The 14,247-nt window shown below is 42.3% G+C and overlaps 1 protein-coding gene across 1 annotated transcript in view; it reads right to left on the bottom strand.

Annotated features, from left to right (window-relative positions):
* Positions 1 to 13,937, bottom strand: part of SVEP1 (sushi, von Willebrand factor type A, EGF and pentraxin domain containing 1) — a 136,044-nt gene extending 122,107 nt beyond the window's left edge. The window contains exon 1 of the mRNA XM_071580647.1: positions 13,416 to 13,937. Coding sequence (XP_071436748.1) covers positions 13,416 to 13,937 — 522 coding nt within the window. The remainder of the gene's footprint in view (positions 1 to 13,415) is intronic.
* Positions 13,938 to 14,247: the final 310 nt, after the last annotated feature.

Below are 14,247 nucleotides of genomic sequence, written 5' to 3' on the forward strand. Positions count from 1 at the left end.
ACAAGATGAGGAAAACATATGTTCCATCCACACTTATTTGATTTTGGCAACAGTAGCATCTCTGAGCTTTGAAGAAAGAACTTTCAATCTGCAAATCATGTAATAAAGGTGGAAAAGTATGCCTCAAATGCAAGCTGTGGAATGTGTGTAACTGAAGAAAAAATCACTACTTATACAGGGTTAAGAGACATAATGGATATTGCCAGTGCAATTCTCTGAAGATTCCACCTACAGGTCATGATTATGTCATAACACCTAACAGAAAGGGGAACAAAAGCTTAATTTTGGAAGCATGTGGCTTTGCAATTTCTTTGGTATTCTTTCAGCACTGTTTGCCTCAGTGAGTAACACAGAGGTGCACAAACTTTGCAGGTGAAGGTAGTGGATGGCATTCCACATTGCCTTGGTTGTTCAGCAATTGATACTCAGATAGCAATCAAACTTCCATGCTTTCCTTAAATACAGAGACATGTCTGCATAGACAGTGAGCAAACTAGCCTGAGCCCCAGTAGTCTAGTCAGGACAAAAGAGATCTCAGAAAGGACTACTTAATTCTGCTTAGTAAATTAGTAAATTTACAAAAGTAGGCTGCCACAAAGCACTCTCAAACTTCTGAAACACAAACCCTCCATGTCCTTTCATGCGATCATGGAAGTTTCTAAACCCATAAACTACTGCTTGTCAAGCCCTCTTAAAAGATATGTGTTTGAGTAAGTGGGAAGCAGCAGTAAAGACAATTTCTGAGGAGCAAATGACCATTTTTGTGGGAAAAATATGCCTTAGCTACAGGACCTTCAGGTAAGGCAAGCAGCAAACAGCTTCTCTGTTCTCTGCATCTCAAAGGGCAATTGAGCTAACAGGTAAGAGAGCATGAAGCTGTCTTCCTGCCACCCAGGAACTTGAATATTCAGGCATTAGGGAATCTGAGTAGAGAAACAACAGACAAACAGACAAGATTGCTACATATTGCCCCTAGAAATCAAAACAAAACAAATCCACTGAACATCTTGGCCCTCATGTCTTGCAGCTGTAGCTCTAGACACAGAATCCCTGCTGTATAATGGCAGAGGGAAATAACAAGAGAAAGGAAGGAACATTCAGCACAGAGCAAAGGGAAGAACAAAGTTTATTTTTAAATCCTTTGTGTATGTCTGGTGGTCCAGTCAGTGTTTTGTTTCTTTTTGTGATGGCAGTGACACAGGGGACAGGCTGCCATCCATTGTTGCTGACAATCCAGGTATCAATCCGCATTACTCTGCCTCTTCTCTCCAGTATTTGTGTGGCATTTCAGATCATTTTTGTTTCTCTAACCCTGACTTATATTCCTCTATTCTGAGAAACCTTTTTTCTTCCCTCTCCTGAAAATTGCTTTGAAAGCTGTTCTTTTCCACAAAGGAAATTTCATATATTTTTACATGTCTGTTCACTTAACACCTAAACTTGTCAGTACACAGAGATCATTCCATGTATTTCAGCAATGTTTGCCAACTTCATGGACTGTATCTACATAAAGCTGACTTCTTCATGACGAGGCTTTGCAGTCCCTTCATGCTCTTCAGTAAATACAGTTTAAAAGCCCACTAACAAGTATTAAGAATTTTAAGAGATCCAGAGAACCTGTTTCTTTGGTATGAATATCCACATCTGTTTTTGATTTTACCATGAAATGAAACTGAGCACAAGCTATAACTCAAAATACAGTGATGAATGACCTGTTTAAATGAGAACACAGCCCATTTGGTCATTACCATAAATTAATAAGGGATAAGCACAAACAAAACTAAACAATTAGTGCTCTTGATTGAAAAGAAATGCATAGTCTTTTACCATTTTCATAACTATTTCCTTGTCCATTCTTTCACAGGAGTGATAGATCAGTAAGCTTCAGTAACCCTTCCAGATCTTAAATAAAACATTCTTTTCTCATTAGCAAAAGATTATTACCATCTGTATTGTGTCCAGTGTCTGCTTAACATGTACAAATATCTGGCAGACTCACCAATTTTTTGTGCCAATAACAGCTCTTAGAATTAAAAAATGAAGTCTTGTGCAACAAAAGAGTTGCCGTTCAAAATCCTCCTTGAGAAATTCACTACTATAAGGAAAAATTAAATCCTATCAGTACAGTCACAAAAACAGATAAACCTCTAACTTCTGTGTTTTTAATATTAACATGGAGTTTGTAAAACAAAATGAGGAGATAAACATCATCCAAAGGCAAAGACTTCTTCAGTCACTTGACAGCCACAGCAATGATGTGTCAAAGGTTCCTTGTTACTGCCTCAATTACATCTTCTGCATCTAATACATAAACATATGATCTCGGTCCTGATCCCTGTCCTTACTCTGTGTTTTGCTTTTAAAGAAGATTCTGACTATTCAGAATTGGCTAATAATATATCTGCTTAAAGAGAAACAAAATGAAATGGCTTAACCTTTATCACTTTACAAGCTAAGATTCAGGTAACATTAGACAGCCCCAGGTCCCTTGCCCAGGAGAAGCTTGCCTTAAAAGGCCTGAGTTAGAACTTTGCCCTGAAAATAACAATATCCAACCATTCACTTTGTAAGAAGCACACTAAGGGCTACAAAGGGAATGTTTTCTGTTATAGATCAGGGAGAAGCACACTGTACCTCAGTGCAAAACAGAAAGCCACCCACTAAAGAGCCTTTCAGCTCTACTATACCAGTAGACAACTTACACTGAATTTCTTTTCACTCTAGGAATAACATAAAACTTACACACCACAGGAATGATTTCTAAATAGAATGAGATGATTACTTTTTTCCAGAAGATCACTTATTCACTATAAAAGAAAGAATTTGCATCTTATAACATTACAGAATTTAACTACATATAATAAAACAAGTTTACTATTAAACACTGTATAGATTTGACCTATATATTCCTAAGAATATTTAAACAGTATGTCTTAATTTATCACCAATGCCTTCAGAAGATCCACGTGTCATTCACAAAGGAAATAGCAATGGGAAATCTCTTTGCAAAGCTCAACATTTGTTTCAGGTTTCTTTACTTTCATCCATCTTGCAGGTAAAAAGGTCTGAATCTGGCAGAAAATTTTGTGTAAATAATTATTCTATAAATCAAAAAATAACCAGTAATAAGACCAAACACAGTTTTCAGTGGAAATTAGGCATCTTATCACTGAATCCACAGCAACCCTAAACAAACTGGTCATCTCACAAGAGTAATGCAAAGCTAAGGGATGACAATACAGCTCCCTTCCATCATGACAAAAATGTTGTTATTCCTTTATATAAAAGAGCTGACTAGACCTCTTGAGCTCCCTCTCTAAAATAGCTTATTCCATCACCTTTTTTTTTTGGTCATTGAACACTGCTCTCAAATTAATCTTATCTTCTCTTTAGGTTTCAGGAAATGAAATTATCAAAGATATAACACAGTTAAAGATTTTGTTTCCAATCTTTCACCACTTTCTCGTGCACTGCTGTGTTGGTTTAAAGGCGAACCAGCAGGGGAAATGAACTCACCACGAGAGAGATTATAAGTCAGACCTAAAATTTAATAATAATATTACAATAACAACACTGACACAAAAGGGAAATTGCTTTCAACTCACAACACCCCAGCAGTATAACCCAGTGTCCTGGGGCACAAACCCAAGGGGGTTTGTTTGCCCTTGTGCTGAGACCCCTGTGGCTCCCCCAAGTCCAGAGCAAAAGGAAATGAAAAACCTGTTGGTGCAGGCGAGGGCTGTGGTCTGGGCGAGAGCGGTGATCTCCTCCTGTCGAGGTCCTGCTGCTCCTCTGGATCCGACAAGAAGTTCCCGAGGTTTTCTTACCCACCACTTATGTACCCTCAGAGAGCACCCAGTCCCTCCCCCTGGGCGGGGACTCACACAATGGGTGATTAACTCTGGGAGCCAGGGGGTATTGAACTGTTGATGGCCCATTAGCAGCTCCGCCCCCTTAGGCTGAGTGTGAAGCTGATAATGACTCCCTGGGCAGCTGCTGCTAATGGCCCATTGTCCTTGGGGAATGAATAGAGGGGGTAGAATACACAGCTTTGATCACTCTTACACAGTGTCAGCTGGTCCCTCCTGCTGAACTAGGACAACTGCTACACAAGTTCTAGAGCCACTGTAGAGCTGTTGCCTAGCCTAATTAATTTTAAAGCTTTCCTTGGATAACCCCCCTAGCAAAAAATGCCTCCATAATTCGGAGAAAAGATGTATATATAATCTGGATATTTAAATAGTGCTCTAAGTAGCTGGCAAGTATGACCTCAGTAAATCTTACAATTTTATCAGACATTCCCACTCTACGGATGAAAGCACACAGATAAAGAAGTCAGGCATGCTCACCGCCAGGAAATGCAGACACGTGTCATCTGAGGAAAAACTGGTAGATCAAATATTGTTCAGATGGGAGAAAAGAAGCCTTAAGGTATATATTCATGCACATATGAAGATATTTGCATTATATATAATTATGTATATAATTTTTATATAAATGCTCCATGTACATACACATGTATCCACATATATATATAAATACTTAATGAGTGTGAGAGTAAAGAAGATGCATAAGGTATCTTGGTAGCATACTCAAACTATAACAGACAGAAAAAGCACAAACTTAAATACCAAAATTCCACTTAGAGAGAACTTGACCAATGAGAGGGCGATCACCAGTCATAGCAAGTTCAACAAGGAAAGTGCCACATTCTGCACCTGGGATGGAGCAACCCTGCATGTACGTAAAGACTGGGGAATGAGATGCTGGAAAGCAGTGCCACAAGAAGGGACCTGGGGATCCTGGTCAAAGGCAAGTTGAATATTAGTGAGCAGTGCCCTGGCAGCCAGGAAGGCCAACCATGTCCTGGGAGGCATCAGGCACAGCACCGCCAGCTGATCAAGGGAGGGGATTGTCCTGCTCTGCTCTGCACTGGGGTGGCCTAACCTTGTGAATGTTGTGTGCAGTTTTGGGCACCACAATGTAAGAAAGACACTAAGCTCTTGTAGAGTGTTCAAAGCAGGGCAATGGAGATGGTGAAGGGCCTTGAGGGGAAGGTGTATGAGGAGTGGCTGAGGTCACTTGGTCTGCTCAGCCTGGAGAGGAGGAAACAGGGGAGATCTCATTGCAGTTACAACTTCTTGTGAGGGGAAGAGGAGGGGCAGGCATTGGCCTTTTCTCTGTGGTGACCAGTGACAGGACCCAAGGGAATGGCCTGAAGTGTCAGGGGAGGTTTAGCTTGGGTATCAGGAAAGGGTTCTTCACTGAAAGCGTGGTTGGGCACTGGAACAGGCTCCCCAGGGAAATGGTCACAGCGTCAAGCCTGACAGAGTTCAAGAAGCATTTGAATAATACTCTTGGACATCTGGTGTGACTCTGGGGGCTGGTCCCGTGCAGGGTTAAGGGTTGAACTCGATGATGCTTGTGGGTCCTTTCCAACTCAGAATATACTGTGATTCTGTGGTCCTGTGAAACAACATTTTTACTATAAGGGTGATCAACCATTTAAACAGGTTTCCCAGAATGTTTATGGGATCTCCACCCCTGGAGATATTCAAAACCCAACCTGGACACAGTCCTGACCAACCTGAGCAAAAAACTAAACAACTCAAAATCACCACTGGCTTTGCAAAAATAGGAGCTACTACACAGAATTTTGGTTTACACAGTTGTGTTAGGACTGTTGGATCTGGTGGCTTGAAGTTGTGTGGCTTGCAGTTTTGAGCTCTGAACTAGAAAGAATAGAATGCGCCTGGTTTCTAGGAACCAACTAACATACATATCCTTTATCTTTTATCATTCTGACGTCTTCTAAACAGGACATTAAAAGACAAGGCATGTTATGTACATAGCCATTTTCTGAGCTCTTGGTGCTATACAACCTTTTAACAGCAAGTTTATCACAACTTCAAAAAGTTGCTGGAGGCCCTTATATGCTGCTACTCTGTGTGCCATATTAAAAATATCATCTTGCTAATAGATCTCAGTTTGATTTGAAAAACTAAAAACCCTAGGTTTTTTTGTCTGGGAGCAATTTCCATCATTAAAATAACAAAGATGTTACTTCATTTCTTTAGTACTGTTCCAGTCTTCTGCTAATAATAAAAATAGGGACTCAAAAGTATTTTACTGAATACATAATTGATCTCCATGTATATTCAGACCAAACATTCACATCACTATTAACTAGTACATCTGCCATATATTTGTTTCTTTTTTGTTTGCTTTAAACATTTATTACTTAAAAAAGCAGGGAAAAAAAGAGCTGAACAGAAAAAATAATTACAAAAGGACAAACACAATTCATGACCTGACCTGTCTACTGCCAGGTGTCACTGCTCAGTCATGTTCTGAATATATATATGTATGTGTGTATATATATCTACATCTCTCTGTATCTCTCTCTCTATATATAGTGCTCCTGGACTGCTAGAATTGAGCAACAATAACACAAAGTTATAATTGATAAGAATTGTCCCAGACCAACTGGATGTTGGGTCTTGGGGTGTTGGGGAATGTTTGGGAGAGAAATCAGAGTCTCTGCTTAACTCTTTACAATGCATATGCCTGGCAGAGCACCCCACCTCTGAATGCTAAAGCTTTTTACAGACTGCTGCTCGCATTCAAGGAGGCTCTTCATCTTCTTGAAGTTACCAGTGAGACCCTGAACTAAAGGGAGTATCATAATTTTAACAAGAGCTTTTGTTAAACAGAATTTCAAGGATGTGGTACAAGTCATGAGAAAGTGGTTTAAAAACTGTTCACTGCTACCTTAAGTGTGAGAAACTATATGGCTATATTAAAATCTACAAATATAAAAAAATCTTAAGGCATCAGTTTTAATTGTGTTAATATCATAAAGATGTAAGTAGCTCCAAGATTTCAACAGGGTCCTTCCTGGTCATACGAAGAGCCAACCTGCTGCTAAAGGCAATAGTGCTTTTAATTTTTACACTTACAAATTTCAGAAAATTCTGAGCATCACAAACTCTATCTCACCTGAAAAGTCTAACTTAAAAATTCCAGTAACACATGGAACCGGAGGACAAAGGATAAAATACGCATCACAGAACATGCAAAATAAATTACATCCAGAATATTAATGCAGAGGCTCATTTCAGGAGATACTGCTAAATATGATGTATTTTGGTGTAAAGGCCTCTTGTAAATCTACGAAATTAATTCAAAATAAACTAACTTATTTTGTCCTGACTTATTAAAAATTTTAATCCTGGAAATTTACTTCCTTCTCTTGGAACAAATTACTCAGTAGCTTTTCTGGTTTGTCTTTGTATCTCTGGAGCAAAGCACATGCTAAGACTGATTTCTCTGTGAAGCTGCAAACTTTTAAGAACTGGGGATCAGAAGGCACTTTTTACCAGACCACTCCAGCAAAGGCTCTGAGACGACAACAAAAGATTGTTTCCTCCTGAGAAAGAATCCCCATTCCTGAAACATTTATGATATCTCCAGATACCTTAGTGGTGAAATATTTAATTCATTGTATTGTTTGTTCTGACATTCTATCAGTGAGATTTCGGTTAATTCCTGCAGCAATACCTCAAGGTTCTCACCTCTGCCTCTGTAGGCTACACTGGGGAATGGCTAAAGGCTTTGTGGTACCATATTGTAAATAAACAGTATGCCTTCTAAGGGAGGTCTGTCTTGACAGATATGCCATGCAGTGGATGCTGGCACTCTTATAACTGTCCCTTGAAAAGCTTCCAGAATAGGGTACTTTCTTCAAGTCTTATATTGGTTTGCCTAGCTTTCAGGTTCATATATTTTTTAAACTTCTACAGAAGAGTGTGTAGGGATGTGACCACACAAGCAAAACCAATCTTCTTTTACTAGTATTTCTGAATACTGCTGATCAAACTCACAGCAGTGCTACAAATAATAAACAATATACCATAACAACCACTCAAAAATTTAAGAACAGTAATGTTTGTGGGCTGATTTGCCAATCTTAAAGACACCAAGTTGCATGAGCAAACTACTTGGCCTGGAGCTATGCAAAAGTATAAGCGTAAGATGATGAGTTGAATGCTGTCAAGCCAGGTTTTAGTAAGCCATAAATTTTGCATGAAAATAGTCTAAATCATTCCATCTGATAACAATTCTTTTTATATAATACATTGCTGCTACTTACCCCTAGTAGTAGCATGAACATACTTTTGGAATATGTTCAAAGGTATAATGTCCATGGCTTGTGGGGGCATGCAGTATAAAACATAAAAGAGAATTGACAAGTGACATTTCAAGCCATGAAAAACAATTCTTTAAAAAGCAATGAAGAACAGAACACTCACTAGTACTTTTTGCCTTTTTTTCATCAACAACCAAGTGTACTACTTCTAGGGATGCTGGAGAAAGAAGAACATGAAAAAGCAGTGAGATGAAGCAGATGTTTAATTCAGGTTATAGAGTCAGCTGGTATGTCAATACATTTGCAGCTTCCTACATAATCAATGTAGAGGGTGACACTGGAACAAAGGGGTTCATCACATCTAATGCAGAACTGCCACACAGAGGTACTGCACATGGGGATGACTGTACTGGTGGTTTCTACTGGAATACTGACTCCCAGGATGAAGCACTTCAGTCTGTGCCTGAAGCCAGGCCGCAGTACCTCACTCTGATGAACTCAGTTTGCCTCAATGAAGAGATGAGGCAGAAGGATATGTAGTAGAATCCTTTGGTGCTCTTACAAGGCACATATTTGAGCATTTTAAAACAAATTGCACATAAGTTAAAGGAAAGATAATAAGTGGCAAATCTAAACACGAGACTTCCAAATTACACACTTCAGCTTAAACCAAAATGCAGGACACAATTTTGAAATCACAGACAATTTCCAAAGAACAGGTTTTCAACCAAAGAAAATATTAACCCTGATTAGCCAGCCCCAGATGTGACACTAAACAGACACTTTTTGCCTGCCTGGCCAAAAGGTCAGACAAAACATTAACTACTTAATAAGTTCTTAAGGCAGACACATTTCAGGCTAGGCCTAAAGACAATGAAGAAGGTGCAGATATGAATCTTGCCTCTGACCCTGCTGTATTAATCCTGTGAACGTATCCAATGCAAGGCTGCAGTATGCAGGACAAGCACTGTTAACAAACTAAAAGTGGTCATTTAGATCAGACAGTAGTGATTGCTGACAGGAACTCTACGTTCCATTGCATCAGTAATCCCTAGCTACCAGTTCTGCAATTTCAGAGGTGACCCCAGAGGTAAACTAGGTTGACTTCTGTTTTTTCTACTATATCTTTAATACAGACTGTCAAGGCCATATTAAAACTTAGAGAGGCTCAACACTGTCAACTAATGAGTTAGCTCTAACTGGTCCAAGCCATTATCAGATATTTAGAGCATGTCAAAGATAGCCTAGAATCTGCTGCTCTCACATTATCAGCTGCTGATTTTACAGAGGTCAAAGGAATAAAAATGCAGGAACACATTCTTCATAAACAGACAACATATATGACTCTGAATGCTCATCTTCTCAATGAGGGCACTGGTTTTTTTTAATTAAAAAAAATTAAACCATGTCTACAGTAAGAAAGCTTTACAAAATGAAAGTCCTGCTTCTCAAACCTGATTTCTTTTTACAAGGTAACCCAGCTAGTGGATCAAGGAAAGCCAGTCTAGGTAGTATTTTGGATTTCAGTAAAGCTTTCCATGGTGTCTCTCACAGAATCCTTCCAGACAAAATGTCCTGCCTTCAGATGGACAAACACATCAGGTGATAGGTAAGCAATTGGCTCACAGGTTGAGCACAGAGGGTAATAGTTAATGGGGGAACATCACACTGGCAACTTGTCACTAGCGGGGTTCCACGGGGCTTCATCCTCGGTCCTGTGCTCTTTACTATCTTCATAAATGACTTGGATGCAGGACTGGAAGGGATACTAAGCCAACTTGCAGATGACACAGAACTGGGAGGAGCTGTTGACTCTGTGGAAGGCAGGCAGGCCCTGCAGAGAGACCTTGACCAATTAAGAGAACTGGGCAATCAACTGTATTAATAAGGTAAAGTGCCAGATTCTGCACCTGGGATGGGGCAACCCTGGATGTACATACAGACTGTGGAATGAGATGCTGGAAAGCAGTGCCACAGGAAGGGACCTGAGGGTCCTGTTTGACAGCAAGTTGCATATGAGTCAGCAGTGCCCTGGCAACCAGGAGGGCCAACTGAGTCCTGGGGGGCATCACACAAAGCATTGCCACTTGGTTGAGGGACAGGCTGCCCAAGGAAGTGGTCACAGTACAAAGCCTGACTGAGTTCAACAAACATTTGGCTGATACTCCTGGGCACATGGTGTGACCCTTGGGAATGGTGCAGGGACAGGTGTTGGACTCAATGATTCTTATGGGTCCCTTCCAGCTTAGCATATTTTGTGATCCTGTGAAAAGATTTTCCATTTCCTTTGCTTCAATTATTTTTTTGTTTTAATTTGAAAAAAACATTCTGAATCTAAATGCATCAACATTAAAAGCTAATTTTCCTAGTGGGTAACAATACTGCATCTTATACTTCCATGATATTGACATACAGAGAAAACAAAGATACCATTACTTATTTACACAAGCATTAAATAACTGTTTATCCTAAACTGATATGTGATTATATTCTTTTGAGGAACAATTTTTTCATGTTTTTTAATTGGACGACAACAGAACATGGAATTTGACATCCTGGTTTGCCATTTTTCATGCTCCCTCAATATCATGTTAGATAGAAAATGATATTTCAAGACCAGATACTTAGAAAATGCAATAAGAAAACTGCTTAACACAAGGTGCATGTAGTTTGTGCTGTTGCAACAATTTATGCTATGAAAAACTGACACTAAAGAGTTTTGAATGAGTACGCTCAGTTTCTTCCCCTTTCATGTGCCTTAAAAGAAAGACTGAAGAACATGAGCAACTGCTGGCTCAAGTGTAGCATGAAATTTTCAAACAGGTCTTCAAAACCAAACACTGACAGCAGTTCAGCTTTTCTGATCAAGGTGCTGTTTCTTGCCACTGTTTCTTGTGATATATCTGGCATATTTCTGTGAACATCACAAAATTTATCTTTAATCTGCTGGGTAGGAATGTCAAAGTGTGGCCCATGTGGCAAAAGCAAGCATGGGCAGCTTTGATAAAACACAGGAACTCTGCAATAAACTTCTCTGTGAAGTCCCTTTGGAGAGGATAAAAAACTGCAGTGCCAAGGAGAACTCCCTTATGTTTTCAAAGCAGATGGACATTACATGGTTGTGCAACAGCTTGTCAAACCAAGCAGCTCTGTTTTTAGATGATGTTAAATGAACAGGTTTGCTGCCAGATTCCGAGACCTGCTGAGCAACTGCTATGTAAATCTTGGTCCTGTCCACTGATGTTCTCAGGTCAGACTCTAACTGGCCTGATGACCTTGCAGAATTCACTTATCTCTCTCCCTCCATAGTAGTGGCCCTAGAACTGTCACAGGAATGAATCAATCCCATTAAGACCTACCAATCAAGCGCACTGCATGGGATTCTTCTAACAGTGCATTTTCCTTCATTTTCTATTACTAAAACACATAATTGATACTATTTTGGTGGCTTTGTAATGCTTTACAGAGACTTTTGAGTTTGGAAAAAGTAGAGAATTCTGGTCAGAAGCAGAAGAAATCCCAGACTGAAGTGTAAAAGGAGAAGAAAAAAGTGACACTTCAGAAAAGCGAAAAAATAAATAATTATGGTTGTAACAAAAGACAATTAAAAACAAAAGACAGCAGGAAGAGTCCAGAGGGAACAGTGGTTTTGTTAGACTTAAAATAGAGCTATTCCAATAGTAGTATTTTAAACTTTGAACAGTCATCTTCAGAAGAGTGTCTAGAAAGGAGATCATTCTCTGAAGATGTTAATTTGTCTGACATGAAGAAATCACACTGACCCAAATCACAGTACAATATCTTTAACCAAGAGCCAGCAAGCAGACTGGAATTTAACCTTGTCATTCTACTGCAATTCTCCCTGTCACCATGTGACTACTTCCCACATTCTTATAAGACCACAGTTTAAAACGACAGTCATATTGTTGCAGCCACAGAGTTCAGCTGGGCTCAGGAAACTAAATTATAGGTTTCTGAAGTGAATTTCTGTTTATTCCACTTTAAAGATATCATTAGTCAAGACTCAGTACCAAGAAAACTGATGGTATTTCTTAGGCTTGCATTTTGTTTGTAACCTTTATTTTTAACTTGTATCATTAACTTTTTCACACAACACCTCTGGGATGAATCTATGTTGAAACATGTTTTGCTAAAGTGGGTTTGACATATGCAGCCCTGAACAAGCAAGTTAAGACAGTTGCTTTTTCCTGCTAAACGTAAAGAAAACAAACTTCGTCAATTTCATATGCCCAACGGTGATGCGCCTCTTGCACTCTCACTCCTCAACTGCAAATGAGAATGCACAAAATGTTTCAAGACAAGTACACCCAGTGCTCAGCTACAGACACTACCAGAAATTAGATTTAAAAAGCCCAGAAAAAGAGACTTGCTTTGGAGGTTGCTCCTGCACACAGAGGCCAAATGACAAGGTGAAAAATCTTCCAGAGTAGACTGGCTGTCCATGAACCATGCATGAAGCCTCCCCAGCATGATCAAATGCCAAAACATGCCCAAGAGCTGCCTAGACCAAATTTCTTCTGTGGGTCTTTATGATAACACTACAGGATTGTGCCCCAGTGTCTGGAAATGTTCCTGGACATGCCTCTATTTATTGGTATAGTATACACACCTGAAGGGCACCTTTGTCAGTCATCAGCAAGTAAAACATTCATGTGGCAACAGTGTGCAAGTATCTCTGACTGCTAACGTCTATCGGGTACCCAAGTTCTGCTGTCATGAAACAAGGCAGACGTTTTAGATGCCAGAATTGGCTCATATATATCACTTCGGAAATCGAGACCTGAGTTCCATGCCCCTTCAAAGAGTGGCTTTCACACATTTGTTTGCAAGGGCAGCAGGAAATATGGGAGGTGCAGGAGCAAACAGCGCGGGAAGACAATGACTAATTGCTCTAATCAGACTATTTCGCGTCCCACACCACACTATTCTACATCCTACCAAACCGCCCTGCACCCTTGACACTGAATACCCTCGCACGGCACGGAGAACCACACTGGCACACCGCACGCTGCACAGCACACGACGCACCGAGCCGTCACGCCCCGACACTCCGAGCACTGGTGCGCCGCACACGAGGCGCGCTTCCCTTCGCTGCCGAGACCTCACCTTGCCCAGGGCACTGGACCTCACGGCACCATCTCTAACCGCACATCCCACCGCACACCCCACGGCCGCACCCCCAACCGCACAGCGGTGCCCCGCAGCGCAGGGCAGGGCAGAGCTCCCACCCGCCGCCCCATCTCACCGCCGCCTGCTGGAAGGCGCCCTTGGTGTAGGTGCCGCCGCCGCGGTAGGCGATGGCGGGGATCTCGCGTCCCAGCAGGGCGCACTTGTGCTGCTGCGGCCGCCGCCGCGAGATGTAATCCACGCGTGGCACCACGTTGCTGCGCGAGGAGAAGGTGACAATGGCGACGCGCGTGGCCGCGGGCACCACGGGGAAGTCGGAGAGCAGCTTCTTGACGAAGCGCAGCTCGCTGAGAAAGTTGGCCGGACCGACGCTCGACGACTCGTCCACCAGGAACACCAGCTCCAGGCGCCCGCTGCGCGCCCGCAGCCGCCGCACCTGGCGCTTGAAGGCGCGTCCCAGCTTCTCCACTTTGCTCTCCGTCGTGTCGGGCAGCGGCGGCGGCGCCGCCAGCGCGGGCGACGCGAGAGTCGGGGCGCGGGAGAGCGCGCCCGGGGGGCCGCCCGCCCGGCCCTGCGGCGCCGACGGCGACAGCGACAGCGACAGCCCCCCCCAGCAGCAGAGAGCCACCAGGGGCCACATGGCGGGAGCGGGGAAACGCCGGCAGCCACGGAAGGAGAGCGGCTGCTCGCCCTTTGACGCCCCACCTCCTCCCTCTTCAGAGGGGCTGTCGGTCTGTCTCCCTGCCTCTCTCCCTGCCGGCCCCCGCAGGTATCCGCGCCCTTTAATCCCCCTGCGGGCCTTCCCCGCCGGCTGAGGCGCTGCCCCTCGCACGCCCCCCCTCTCGGTTCCCCCCCCCCCCCCCTCGGCTTTCGATAACGTTTTCCCCCGTCCTTCCCGCCTCCGCCGCCTCGTCCCGCCCCGATGGGTCCCACACGGTTGTCGGGGGCCA

Source organism: Pithys albifrons, chromosome Z (genome assembly GCF_047495875.1).
Source record: "Pithys albifrons albifrons isolate INPA30051 chromosome Z, PitAlb_v1, whole genome shotgun sequence".
Classification (NCBI taxonomy): Eukaryota; Metazoa; Chordata; class Aves; order Passeriformes; family Thamnophilidae; genus Pithys; species Pithys albifrons.